At 39.7% G+C, this 15173-nt stretch overlaps 1 protein-coding gene across 1 annotated transcript in view; it reads right to left on the minus strand.

The window, feature by feature from the left end:
* Positions 1–15173, minus strand: part of LOC136176275 (CUB and sushi domain-containing protein 1) — a 1594796-nt gene that overhangs the window by 245036 nt on the left and 1334587 nt on the right. Inside the window, exons 26-28 of the mRNA XM_065946402.1 lie at positions 13531–13722; positions 8061–8199; positions 4148–4335 (exon numbers count right to left, since the gene is read on the minus strand). Coding sequence (XP_065802474.1) covers positions 4148–4335; positions 8061–8199; positions 13531–13722 — 519 coding nt within the window. The remainder of the gene's footprint in view (positions 1–4147; positions 4336–8060; positions 8200–13530; positions 13723–15173) is intronic.

The following is a 15173-nucleotide window of genomic DNA, read 5'->3' on the forward strand; positions in this document are numbered from 1 at the left end:
TCTAATAAATACAAGCACTGGTCTAGGGTATACATTTTTTCTCCTATAAAACAACAGAGAAAAAATGCATTTCTGATGCCTGGTCAGCCTTTTAGATAATTTTTTGTTATAAATGCCTGTTGGTTTAGGGTATGTTTGGTTAAATAACACACCCTCAATTTTCTGCTCCATGTTGCTAATGGAGAACTCTGAGGCCAGTTTTTCTTCATTTCTCCAAATGAACTGCATCGAATCTTTTGGTTCCATTTACTCAGTTGTCAGTTCAGGATGTTTGGCGATAAATCACGGCACTTTTTCTGCTTGCAATTTGTCACAATTTCTAAGGAGATGACTTCATTACACAGCTCCTGTCGGTTCTGCTTAAGGACACTTCCCAGAACTCCTGCCCTAGAGCCGTGTTGATGGACTCTGCGGGGCCTCTGGGGCCACTGGCAGGACTGCCCTGAGGCTCCTTCAGGTCAAGTCCAAGGGCTGGGTCTGCTCTCTGCTTCCCTCACCAATGACAAATGCATAGTCTTTTTATTTCCCTTGAAGTCCAGTTGATTTAAAATATTATATTAGTTTCAGGTGTACCAACAGTATGGTGATTCAATATTTTTGCAGATTGTATTCCATCATAAGTTATTACAAAATAATGGCTTCAATTTCCTGTGCTGTGAACAACAGAGGATGAGATGGTTGGATGCCATCACCAACTAAACAGACATGAGTTTGAGCAAACTCCTGGAGACAGTGAAGGACAGAGAAGCCTGCAGTGCTGCAATCCATGGGGTCGCAGAGTCGGACACCATTTAGCAGCTGGACAACAACAAAATAGTGGCTGTAACTCCCTGTGCTGTAAAAAACGTCCTTGCTGCTCATCTGTTTTACACGTGTGTGTGTGTGTGTGTGTGTGTCAGTCACTCAGGCGTGTCCAACTCTTTGTGACCCCGTGTGCAGAAGCCTGCCAGGCTCCTCTGTCCATGGGATTCTCCAGGCAAGAATACTGGGGCGGGTTGCCATTTCCTTCTCCAGGGGATCTTCCCAACCCAGGAACTGAACCCAGGTCTCCTGCATTGCAGGCAGATTCTTTGCTCTCTGAGCCGCCAGGTAAGTAGTAGTTAGTTAATCCTGTACCCCTAGTTTGTCTCCCCTTTCCTTCCCCCATTTGGTAACCACAGGTTTGTTTCCTATGTCTGTGAGGCTGTTTGTTTTGCTTATACATTAATTTGTATTATTTTTTAGATTACACTTCAGTTCAGTTCAGTCACTCAGTGGTGTCCGATTCTTTGCAACCCCATGGACTACAGCATGCCAGGCCTCCCTGTCCATCACCAACTCCCAGAGTTTACTTAAACTCATGCCTCGTGAACAGTATGAAAAGGCAAAAAGATAGGACACTGAAATATGAACTCCCCCGGGTGGTAGGTGCCCAATATGCTACTGGAGATCAGTGGAGAAATAACTCCAGAAAGAATGAAGGGATAGAGCCAAAGCAAAAACAATACCCAGTTGTGGATGTGACTGGTAATAGAAGCAGGGTCCGATGCTGTAAAGAGCAATGTTGCATAGGAACTTGGAATGTTAGGTTCATGAATCAAGGCAAATTGAAAGTGGTCAAACAGGAGATGGCAAGAGTGAACGTTGACATTTTAGGACTCAGTGAACTAAAATGGACTGGACTGGGTGAGTTTAGCTCAGATGACCCTTATATCTACTCTTGTGGGCAAGAATGCCTTAGAAGAAGAGGAGTAGCCATCACAGTCAACAAAAGACTCCAAAATGCAGTATTTGGATGTAATCTCAAAAATGACAGAATTATCTCTGTTCATTTCCAAGGCAAACCATTCAATATCACAGTAATCCAAGTCTATGCCACGACCAGTAATGCTGAAGAAACTGAAGTTGAACCTATATGAAGACCTATAAGACCTTTTAGAACTAATACCCAAAAAAGATGTCCTTTTCATTATAGGGGACTGGAATGCAAAACTAGGAAGTCAAGAAACACCTGGAGTAACAGGCAAATTTGGCCTTGGAGTACAGAATGAAGCAGGGCAAAGGCTAGTAGAGTTTTGCCAAGAGAACGCACTGGTCATAGCAAACACCCTCTTCCAACAACATAAGAGAAGACTCTACACATGGACATCACCAGATGGTCGACACCGAAATCAGATTGATTATATTCTTTGCAGCCAAAGATGGAGAAGCTCTATACAGTCAGCAAAAACAAGACTGGGAGCTGACTGTGGCTCAGATCATGAACTCCTTATTGCCAAATTCAGACTTAAATTGAAGAAAGTAGGGAAAACCACTAGACCATTCAGGTATGACCTAAATCAAATCCCTTATGATTCTATAGTGGAAGTGAGAAATATATTTAAGGGAATAGATCTGATAGACAGAGTGCCTGATGAGGTATGGATGGAGGTTTGTGACATTGTACAGGAGACAGGGATCAAGACCATCCCTAAGAAAAAGAAATGCAAAAGAGCAATGCGGCTGTCTGAGGAGGCCTTACAAATAGCTGTGAAAAGAAGAGAAGCAAAAAGAAAGGAGAAAAGGAAAGATATCCCCATTTGAATGCAGAGTTCCAATGAATAGCAAGGAGAGATAAGAAAGCCTTCCTCAGTGATCAGTGCAAAGAAATAGAGGAAAACAATAGAATGGGAAAGACTAGAGATCTCTTGAAGAAAATTAGAGATACCAAGGGAACATTTCATCCAAAAATGGGCACAGTAAAGATTCCACTTTCAAGTGATAAAATTATAAACTACAATAAAGATTGATAAGTTTGTAGATGTTAGTGTTTTGGAAGAAGTAGATCAATTTTCTGCTTAAAAATCATATCAATAAATGCAAGTTTGTTAAAAGGTTAACAAGAGTTGAAAAAGTCTATGTTTTATTTTACAATTCTGGTAACTAATAACTAATTCACATGCTTAAACAAACATACATACATATATATATTCATTATTTTTATAAAGCTCTCACTACTGTGAATTAATATGTTGGTGAGTTCTTTTCTCAGATTCTTTGTAAGGTGCCCCATGTTTTCCTTGTTCACATGAGAAATAGATTTGAAAAAAAATTGATATTAATTTTCATTAACCCAAGGGCAAAATGCTTAGGTTGGGGTGGTCTTTGCTTATGAGTTTCCTGTGTGTTTTCTCTGGATGTTGGTGACAGTGGGTGGTAGACCCCAGAGAAGTGGGCGACACTCATCATGTGACCAAAGGAGAAAGATGTGAGCAAAATCAGTGCTTGTGTGTGGGTGTGTCCCTGTGTGCTCAATCGCTCAGCCATGTCCGACTCTGCAACTCCATGGACTGTAGCCCACCAGGCTCCTCTGTCCATGGAATTCTCCAGGCAAGAATACTGCAGTGGGTTACCATTTCCTCCTCTGGGGATCTTCCCAACCCAGGGTCAAAGCCATGTTCCTTTTGTCTCCTGCACTGGCAGGCATGATTCTTTACCACTAGCGCCACCTGGAAAGCCTTGAGATCAGTGCTGGCTCCCCACGAAACCAACACCATGGGTGTAAGGTCAGGGAGAGGGCCATCAGTATTTTACATTTTGAAAAACACTGAGATAAAGCTAAGCTGGTTGATGTACTTATATGGAGTCATCCTAGAGAAACAAGACAGTAAAATAATCTTAAAATAGCTCTTAATTACTTCAATTATTCACTGCATGTGCTAAGTCACTTAAGTTGTATCTGATTCTTTGAGACCCCATGGACTGAAGCCCCCACCGCCAGGCTCCTCGGTCCATGGGATTCCCCAGGCAATAATACTGGAGCGTGTTGTCATCTCCTCCTCCAGGGGATCTTCCTGACCCAGGGATTGAACCCACATCTCTTATGTCTCCTGGATTGACAGGCAGGTTCTTTACCACCAGCGCCAATCATAATTTATCTTTAAATGGCCATGCGTCTGGAGTAAAAAAAAAAAATCCTCCCTACTTTATTTTCTTTTGGCTAAGGTAGAAATTCATGTTGGAAATTTCTTCTCCTCTGGAGAGATTGGAACCTCTTCCTCAGACAGGTGAGAAAGTTGTCAGAATTTTATGCATTAACAAGATAGGCAAGACTTTATAAATAAATGTCTACAATGAAAGCAACTGTGATGCAAATTACTTTCCTTGCCAGCTAAGCTGATCACAGTACCTTTAAATTCAATGGCAAACCCCGACAAGCCCACAGAAGCATCACTTCGAAACGCCAGGAAAAGACTATTTCCGCTGCTCTCAATTCTTTCTGGGGCTTGAGAGCCCTGGAAACTTCCAATGAGAGGGCTGTTGGAGTCCTCTCCTTCATAGATGTGCAGGAAATCATAGCTGGGCTCCATGTTGAAACTGAAAGGAAAGAATATTGATGAGTTTCCGTACCTCCGATGTGTGCCTCTCTTCTTGCCAACTATCAAGTCTCTGAGAGCACACAGCAATTGTATTTGCCTTTGTATTTTAAGTTTTAAAAAGCAGGACGATCCAAAAGCTAAATATAGTAATAATCAAAATGGCAATAAATACAACAGACACCAATAGTAACAAATATTATTAGTATTTTACATAATAACCATTACCTTCAATACAGTATGATTTTGAAGATATATGAAGGAAAATGAGTCCTTGCAACATAGATGCAGTGTCTCTTCCCTGTAACTGTGATATTTCTAATGAATGCAGTTTAAAGGAAGGGGGTTCAGAAGTGATGCATTTCCACTGATATTTGATTTTTATGTGAAAATATTTTCAGTTTAATAATGTATACCCTTGGTGTTTGGGCTTCCCTGGTGGCTCAGATGGTAAAGAGATTGCCTGTTGTTAATCCTTGATGTTGCTGATGATTCTTAAAGTTCAAAAATATTTTTGGTTCTTTACTTTTAAAATTGTAATTGCCTCTGCTTGCTTAGGTAATTCAGCCAATATTTGCAGTCCTTACTATGGTACAAAGTGTGGAAGTTAAACCTCACGTCATTTCACCACAACTGGATGTTCCAATTTTCTCTCCCTTCTCCCTCCTTCTTCCTCTCTCCCTTTCACACTCTCTGTATCTCTCTGTCTCTCTCGTAATGTGAACACCCTAATAATTTCCAGTGTCTGACAATTAAAGTCCAAAGCTCTCAAGTGGGATACGGTATTAAATGTCTCTGCCACTTATGACAATAAGGCTAACAATAATCTGGGTACTTGAAACATACGCCTACTCTCAAGTAAAAGACTGAACTTGGTTCAGGCATCTAAGACCCCAGTGTGGTTAGCATAGCAAATACACCAGACAGAGGCGCTGCTGTGTCCATTCTGCTAGCCCTCCTCCATCCCTGCACCTCTAAGTCAGATATTCAGGGTCTCTAACGTGGACCAGTCCAGGCAGCTTCCACTCTCCTTCCTTTCCCTCGGCGGCATATTTGGATATTCAAGGATGGAAAGAGTCAGGCGTTTTTAGGTATTATCACAAACACATGCTGTTGTTTATGTGGCTCAAATTTATCTGGAGATTCAAGTGATAAAACATGAATGCCAGGTCCCTCCCGAAGCTGCCCGGGGTCCTGAAGGGTGCAGCAGGGGGGGCGGCCACGGACCCAACATCAGTGTGATACTTGCATCTGCACTTCTCCGCCCTACTCCCTGTCAAGGTGCCCCCGCTCCCACATGACACATTTACTCCAGGAGTTTGTTAAAGGTTTCAGAGCCTGTTTATCTGATAAGTTCCCTGAAGTTGGAAATGAAGAGGAAGTAAAAGATTGGAATGACCACAGAGTGAATAAAGAGGCCAAAAGGAATTGCAGCGACCAGAGTTTGATAGTAATAACAATTTCAGTTAGAATAGTTTACAGGGATGTTTTTAGATTCTGGTCATGTGACACACCTATAACTGGCATAACTAATTATTATGATAGATTATTCTGAAAGATGGAAATTCGATCGGGCACAAACAAGCACATTCTAACTGCCGTCTGCTTTGGATGCCCCATCACGTACGCACAGAGGTCTGAAGTGATTCCTACAGTTAACGATGGTGCCTTTTGGTTAAGTCCTGTCTTATATCTACCTACACCAGATGCACAGATCTACACACTCCAGGAATAGGTAAGCCTAAGTCTGGCCATGCTTTTAAACCAAATTTGGGTTCCAATATGTCAGTGGCATTAGCCCCAAAGTCTACAGAAGTTTTGATAAAACACTCCTCCCCAAAGAGCCCCGCATACAGGACAAGCCTTGAAGCTCCCATGTGTGTGCTCCAGGCCCTGTCATTCTCTGTCTCCATCACCTTTGTTTCTGTCCCTGCCAGGCTCCCCCTACCCCCCAGCTGAAGCCTGTGCCAACAGCAGCCTCTCTGCCAGGGTCCTTGAGCATCTCTGCTCCCACCTGGTACCCTGGCTTCCTCCCTCTGTCTACTCAGTAAATCTAGAAGCTGAGGTCCCAGAAAAATGTCCCACCCGAGCACACACAAGCTGTGCATTTCTTAGAAGATGTCACAAACGTGCAAGTTTCTGTGACACCCAGCCAGCGAATGATTCCAAACTCTTAGAATCAGAGAAAACTTGGAGATTTTCTAGGTCAACCTTCTTCCAGGGAGGTGCACAAAAATTAAGTGAAAAACTACTTGTATAATATAAAACTGCCTTATATATTATCAGATGACATGCGCTGTGGGAAACTTGAAAATGAATCACTCTCCGTGACCCAAGGCAGGAAACACCTACAAAAAAGGCTCTGTGCTCTCTAAAAGGCTTTTAATTGTTAACTTACTTTTGATGCCCTGGCAGCAGAGGTGTCTCCTGGTTCTAAGAAAGGCTTCATTAGAATTTAGCATTAACAAAAATCATAAGGATACTCAAAAACATAACCTAGCAAATGTTCACAGGCTTTGTGTAATAGCTAAGTGGCATAATAAAGTACTCGTCATTTGGTAAATTTATAGCAGTTTGAGTAAACTGAGGAAGTGAAGGCTTATCAAACTACTTAAAATTCAGAGTCACAGAGGTTTAAAATTACCCTGAGTCAGATCTCATCAAGAGGAGAAAGTGAGGAAGACGAGCACCACCAGCCCTGGAATACTAATGTAAACATCTCAGTGAGAGAAATGTGTTCCATCGACAGATAAATAAATATGATTAGACCACTCTGCCTTGGAGAGCTGAGACCAATAGGACAGCATATAGAACCACTTTTCTTTCATCACTTTATCTAGTTCAAAAATCAAAATGTAAACTTGGAAAATATTTTGGGATTTGGAAATGTGCAATTATTGTATGCCAATAATGTGATAGTTATACAGAATTTATATGTGTAGTATAATCATATTATGATTTGAATTTTTACCATTAAAAATTAGCATTTTTTTAAAAGGACTAATGTCTATTATGTGAAACTTTATGGCATTGAAATTTGGGGAATTTGTGTTTTCAGAGTTCTAGCAAGTCTTGAGTATTTTAATGATCATTAATAACACCACCACCTTCGGGGATGTCAGACAGGATGCACTTGGAAATGAATTAGTGCCCATGCACTAAGAGAAATATGAGACATTGATGAGAAATTACACTAAGTTTATCTATGTATCAGTCGCTCAGTTGTGTCTGACTCTTTGTGACCCCATGGGCTCTAGCCAACCAGGCTCCTTTCGTCCATGGGATTTTCCAGGCAAGAATACTGGGATAGGCTGGTATTTCCTCCTCCAGGGGATCTTCCTGACCCAGGGATTGAACCCTCGTCTCTTGCACTGGCAGGCTAATTCTTTACCACTGAGCCACCTGGGAAGCTGCAAGTAAATCTAAATCATCCCTTTATTTTCTTTAATATTATGTAAATTAAGCCCTCTTGTATGGAACACACTGTAAAAATGTGTGCAAGATAGTATTCAGAAGTAATTCCTGCCACGTCATGTGTATCCTAATTCAAGTAGAATGTTGAAAAGTGAAACAACTGATTTCCATGTTTGTCATCCTGCATCCAGATATTATCCCTTTTAGGTATGAGATGTGAAATTGAAGGCCCTCTGAAAGGATGAGTGCATTCATCGCTAGCTGTGACATTTAAAGTCCTGCTACCAGGAAGGAGTCCACAGACACGGTTACCTTTTGAATATCAGGGCGATGACGAAGTCTGGGTTCACCTTCACCCTCCAGTCGCACTCCTTCCCCGGCGGGTAGGGCTGCGGGTAGTTGGGGGACAGGATGACCCCCGCGGGCCCGGTCAGGTTCCCTCCGCACGCCGCTGCCACGGAGGAGAGAGGGACGCAGTCAGTGGGAGCTCGTCGGAGACTGCACGCGGCATTATTAGACTGACCTGGGAGGTCTGCACATTTTTTTAGTGTGATCATTACCAAATTTTATATAACACCCCACTCCATTTTTAAGGAGGATTATCAACGCTGGCAAATGAAAGGTACATCCTATACTTTCAAACTTTATCCAGTTAAACTGGATAGGTTACCCGAATCCCCCACACTTCTGTCAAGTACACTAAAAACATAAGAAAAAAAAAAGAAACTTGGAGAGGGTAAAATATCTCCACTGATATCAGTTTATGGTCATGTCAATTCTTTGGTCATTTCTTGTGGTTTACAAAGAAGTCATTTCTCACTTACTCTAGGAAGTTTGCTTCAAATGGTATGATTGATCATTCACCTCCTGTTCACTTTTGTAACCCTAAGCCTAGGAGTTTTGATCATAATAAGTATGCAGGAAATATATGCTGAATAAATGAAGATTTGTTATTTCATAGATTTCTCACAGTCCTCTGCCATATGCAGGGCTTGGGGTACTGCGTCCAGATTTCAAAATGATAAAACTAACAAGTAAGATTTAGGTGATATCTGGGGACACATGACCAAGAGGAGGCTTGGCAGAAAGTTAAAACCCCTAAAAATATCATTTTATCACAGTGCTTATTATGTTATTATCAGGAAGAAGCATTTTAGATAATAGCAATAAATTTAATGTTTTCTGCAGTCTTCAATCTTTAATCCAAACTGTTTACCTAAGTCAACGATTATGTATTTGATCATTGCCAACAGGCAGGATGGTCTTCATTCTTGAGCCTGAAAACTTTGGGGGTATTTACATTTAGTAGATAAGACCTCTGTTAAAGCTTCTGTGCTGTGGAAGTTATTAAAACACTGCAAAATTGACACACACTAATTTTAGATAGATGTGTTAAAATACTAGGTTAAAGGTTTTCATATTAAATACTGTGAATTGTCAACAAGTTGTTAAAAAAAAAAATCACCCTGATTAAATTGTACTGTTCCCTCTAAACTGTATACCTCATTTCACTTCATTGATTATGCACATATTCAGGGGAAAAAACAAGTAGAGAAGGGATTATGCAAATTGCTGATAATTACCACACAAATACACAGGGACATTTTTTGAAAATAAGATGAAGATGTACACTTTGTAATCTTCTGAGATGAATGTGTCTTTAAACAACCACTTAACATCCTGAAAACTTAACTTTCCATAAGACAAAATCTAACGAATCCCAAGACGTTTTGTTATAACTTCAGTTTCATCAAAGGCAAACTCTGAATAATATCACAGGAAATATTTATAATAAATTCTTAAAGATGTACTCTCAAGAGCAATTCAATATAATTTTCTCAAAAATGATTTCAACCACATTTCCCCTAGCATGCAGTTTTATTTTAATAAACGGTGTGGAAACAATCAGCTAAGTGTGAAGAATCAGACAGAACTTAGTGATTGAACAACCACAGAGCAGCCTCCCTGGAATCAAGTGGCTGCTGACAGCGTGGGGCAGGAGAGCCCGAACGGACAGAAGAGGCGGTGCTGAGCTGGGGAGCGGGGCAACTGAGGGTCCCAGGTGATGCTGCTCCACGCAGGCTTGAAAAGAACAAACTTGGCAGATTCAGGGCACTGCATACAAGGGTGCCACCAGCCGGAGGAGTTCAGGATGAGACCCAAATATTAATTTATAAGAAACAAAGGGAAGATCCTGCCTCATTCACACTGGTCCCAGGAGGCATTTTCCAAAGAGGTTATTTAAATACTTGGTGAGGAATTAAGCAGGACCATCTTGCTGGGTTTGTTCTCTCTTCTGATGGGGGACTCTTCATTTTAGTCTCATCAGGTTTTCATTAGCAAGCTTGCCCAATATTTCAGATAGGATTAGATTTAGTATCAAATGCAATTCAGACACTCTAGAAATTCTCCAGGGGAAATGGACATAGAGGTAAAATCCTCAAACTCACATCCACCAACAGGCCCTCATTTGAAACCCTCAGAGTCACTCCTCCTGACACATGCGATAACATGTTCATCCACTAAGATGTGCAGCGGTGCTCTTTAACTAGACACATCACTACTGCCGCACCAAAACACTACAATGTTCACGCCACTAAACAGGATAAAAAGCTTCAAAATAGTCACCCTGTAGACCAGGCAGGATGGTGCCACCGATTAAGTGTCTGCAAACTTAGAATGCATTTCTGCTTTGCAGAGCTCATTAGAGCTTGAACTTGGGCAGAAGGTATTGTGGGCTACTTGAGAAATCTCAAACCGTAGAGATGGTCAAGAGACACTTTATTCAGAATCAGGAGGTAGTGAGAGCCCCCTGGTCTGGAGAATTGGTCTTTTAAGTCTCAGTAGAAAGTCCCAGTTCCATGGGCGCCTCCATCATGGGAGTCCTTTGCAAAATGAAAAGAGTGAGGCATCCAAGCAAACCACAAGAAGGTGAGCAGCCAATGACAAGCTGGTGAAAACAGGAGTAACATACAAATAAGAGAGCAGCCAAGAGATTTTATAAAAGCACAAGAGAGAGAGAGAGAACAGCAAATGGGGGGGAAAATACACCAATGGAAAAACATTAGCCTGTCAATAAGAAAGAGCAAATTCAAGCAGCCAATGAGACTATGAAATTAAAAACAGTTCAATCTCACTGCTAATTTAATATGCCAATAGAATCACCAAGGAATCTTCACATCCTACTCATATTATGAGATCAACAAATATCATATATAGCGTTTTATTTTTCCTGAGTTAGGGAAAATAAACAATAATATGATGGCTGATGATTAAACTGGGCAATCTTTCCGGAAAAGTTTTGAAAACTCTAGAAATAGATAAGTTTGTAGAAATATGTCATTCATAAAAAATCATGGATGTGTTCTGCAGCGGTATTCTTTTCAGCAATTTCTGTGAGAGGGAAAAGCCTGAAACACCTAACTCTGCACTGAGGAGGGACTAGTGGGATCAATACTGGTCACTATTGATCCAGAGAGCAACTCTGTAAGCAGAAATGCTAATTAGTAAAAAAAAATAAGTAAGGACAGTAAAAGATACTCATCCTGTACTGGTAAATAAAAAGCATAGTTTACAAAATAATCATTCAGGGTGCTATCATTTAAAAACATTTTAAAAATAGGTTATATATACATAAAATAACTATGACACATACATATGCATGTTTACGTTAACAGCAGTTGCCCTTAGGTAAAAAGGTGATAGTGTTTTTTCTTAACTGTAGCTTATAAAACTTACAGAAAAACATGCAATGTTTTAATAAGGAAGAAGCAAACAAAAAAAAAAAAAGTAAAAAATGTCTCCTATCAGCAGAACAGAATTGAGATGAGCAGCAAAGCATGACCACCATTAGGGTGGACCAGTGTCTTACAAAAGCATAATCTCTTTTCTGAGGGAAAAATGTTCACAATGGGATGAAAAGATACTCATTTATTCCCAGATATGTGCTTTCCATTTTTGGGTTACATAATATCTATGTGTGTGGATGGTTTTTGTTGCCAATACAATTGATATTCTATTGCCTGGGTGTGATGCTAGCTCATCCGTGGAGCTGATACTCAAGAAAGATGAAGTGTTATCTGTTTTCATTGCTGAGAACCGGTTTACCTAGTCAGTGATCAAAGTTAGATAACTAAGAGGCAAACCCAAAAAAGACCATAGATTAGTTGGGAAGGTGGTCAAATTTTATAATGAATTGTTCAAATGAATGTAAACCAAGAAATTATCTTCAAGAGATTAACTGGTAATCGTATTGCTTCTTTACATACTCTTCCATAAGCTTAAACTCATGCAAACTGGGGGAAAATGTGTCTTTCCTGATTTAAAAACAGGCCAATGGTTTAACATGTTGGTTGCATTTATAGGTAATTACTCCACTTTAAAAAAGGAACATGAAGAAATCTGGTGCATCTCCTGATGACTCAGCTTGAGATGAAATGCATAACAGTGCTCACGAAAGTCATGAAATGTAAATGAGGCACAGAACATTAAATAAGCATGGTAGCTCCCTGACAGGCCTGCACATGCTAATAAGCAGAGCTGTCAATCTCATCTATCTCCAGACTCCTGCAAGTACTCTGTAATAAGTTGAGAGTTGAGCATTATAGTGCCGTGGGACCGCTGAGAATTTGTTCACTGCCGTGCGTTATGACAATAGAAATCATTCTAAGTCACAAAATTCCCTCAAGGTCATCCAGTGCAAAATGGCCCATTAACTATGTGCATGTCACTTCATTATCACTTCCTCTCTGTGCAGATTAACTCGATTTTATATTTTTTAAACAGATTATAAGGAAGTACAAATTACACTGTAACAATTCATTAAAATAATAAAGGTTTTTTTTTTAAATTAAGATGGGCTACCATAAATAGGTATTTATGGCAAAATATTTAATTGAATGGACAATTTAATTGAATGAATAATTAGTATACAAAAAAGTGTCTTTCCTTAAAACCATATTTGTGATAGAATAGGGGACTTCCCAGGTGGCTCAGCGGTGAAGAATCTGCCTGCCAATGCAGGAGACACAGGTTTGATCTCTGGATAGGGAATATCCCCCTGGAGGAGGGAAAGGCAACCCATTCCAGTATCTTGCCTGGAGAATACCAGGGACAGGGGACCCTGGCAGGCTACAGTCCACGAGGTCACAAAGAGTTGGACACAACGGAGTGACTGAGCACGCACAAGCACATACCTAGGATGTTGGTTGTTCAGACTAAGGTCTGCAACACCAATTGTTTTCTTCTTAATAAGGTCAAACCGCAAAATTCTAGTAAATTTCAGAAAGAAGTCTTTCCTTTTATCTGTATATTGACTTAAGCAGTATAATTTCTAGGTTTTAGGATTCTATTAAAAATGTACTGCTATTACAGAAAAATTGTCTAAAAAGAGAACATATTCTTTATTGAGTAGGTTTTGCTTAAGGGCACATTTCTATATTAAAAGTGAGAACAACTATGGTAGGGTTATGAATTTTCAGCCACCCAAAATTTTAAATTACAGTAGCTTGATTGATCCATATTTTTATAAGATTTGTTAAGGATAGGAAATGTTAGGTAAATGTCAATTACTGTACATTAAGTAAACTACTTCCTTTATTTCACCTAATAAAATAAAGTTTAAAGGTTTATAATAAAATTTCAATGTAATCTCAGAAAACCTGAGGGCATGCAAGAAACGCTTGAGAAATACTTCTGAAGAATAATACATTTATAGAGCCATTTTAATGATAACATGCACTCCTTTCCCAATCTAAAATTGCTATATTCCATCGCACAATACCGATGCATGTAGGAGGGTCTGGTTGCCAAAAGAATCGGTTATTCAGCTGCACACAGGTGATCTTAGCTTGCCCTTGGAGCTGGTACCCAGGGTCACACTGGAAAGTGATGGTGTCCCCAGGTTCTCTGCTGTCCCCGTAGCGGGTACCGTTTTGAGGCATACCCGGGTCGTTGCAGGTGGATGCGATGGATGCTAGAACAAAGGGACAATATCACATTAGTGACTGGAGACGTGATCCATACACTGTTACAGATGTAGAGCCCTGTGGCTAAAGCACTCTTGATCGGTGTAATGAGTCACTTCTCCACATGTGAACATGTTGTTGTTTATTTCTCCCTCAAGAATATATTCGATAACTTGCATCTGGATTATGCTTCCTTTGAACAGACGCTAGAAAAATCCTGATGAAAATTCAACCAATTATGGAAAATATTGAGGATTTATATGATGCTATGCACACATACTCATTTCCCTTTGATTTTCGCAACAACATTTTAATGAAAATATATGTCACAATTTAAATGATTTGAGAACCCCAATCTGAAGGAAACTTGGGGAAAATAAGATAGGATATATTCTCTTTGGGTTGATGCCTTCTCACAGGACAGCCAGCTAAGATGACCCAAACCCTCTTAAACTGTTTTTCCAAAAACACTTTTAGTTCTTTAAAAATATTTTTAATTCTCTTTTAATCTAAAGAATATTTTTACTAAGCTTATATTTCAGGATCAATAGTTGTTTCTGTCCTCAATTCCCCCTCACTGCTGTCAATGTATTACAATTTTCTGCTTTCCAGTTTTTCTACTTAATCTCACAGTCTGAAATGACTTTAGGATCACTATCTTTGATGTCCTAACATTTCACAATATGATGTCTATGCATGAATTTCCTTATATTTCTAAGGAAATAAAAGTTTTGCAATATCATGTCTATGAATGAACTTCCTTTTATTAATCCTGCTTGGAACCCATTTAAAATTTTCAATCTGAAGATTAAGCAACTATCTTATCAAATATCAGTTCCCTCCTATTATCTGTACTCCCCTCTGATGAATTAAAATTTGACAAATGTCTCTATCCTTCATGTCTCTTAACTTTTTTTTTTAAAAAATATTTGTTCCATCTTCTGGGTAATTTTTTAGACCATTTTCCTATCATAATCTTCTCTCCATCTGCATCAAATTTATTATACTATCATGTAGTTGAGTTTTAAACTTCCTTTCATTGTTTCTCTGCTAGCATTTTGTTCAAACATCTTTGGCCATTTATACAATAGTTTGTTCCCTACTCATAATTTTATTCACTTTTGTTTTTTACACTATTACAGTCTGATTTGATAATAATTCCAATATCTCTCAGAATCTAAGGTGCCTCTGAATTTTGCTTTTGCTCTTCTATTTCTGGAACTTCACCTGCAATAATTCTTTTGAAGGTGCGTTTATGCAGAGGTGTTCTCAGCTGACTTTCCCATGTGCCTGGAACAAGAGAGGCTTTCTACCTCCTTAAAACAAAGTCTCTGCTGAGGTATTTTGGACCACAGAGATGGCACAAATTCATCTATAAGCTAGTCAGAAACCTGCTTGTGGTTATGAGTTCTCTGTCCCTGTGTCCATTTCTATACCTGTATCTATATCCATATCTGTC

The sequence above is a fragment of the Muntiacus reevesi genome, chromosome 10 (assembly GCF_963930625.1).
Source record: "Muntiacus reevesi chromosome 10, mMunRee1.1, whole genome shotgun sequence".
NCBI classification, from domain to species: Eukaryota; Metazoa; Chordata; class Mammalia; order Artiodactyla; family Cervidae; genus Muntiacus; species Muntiacus reevesi.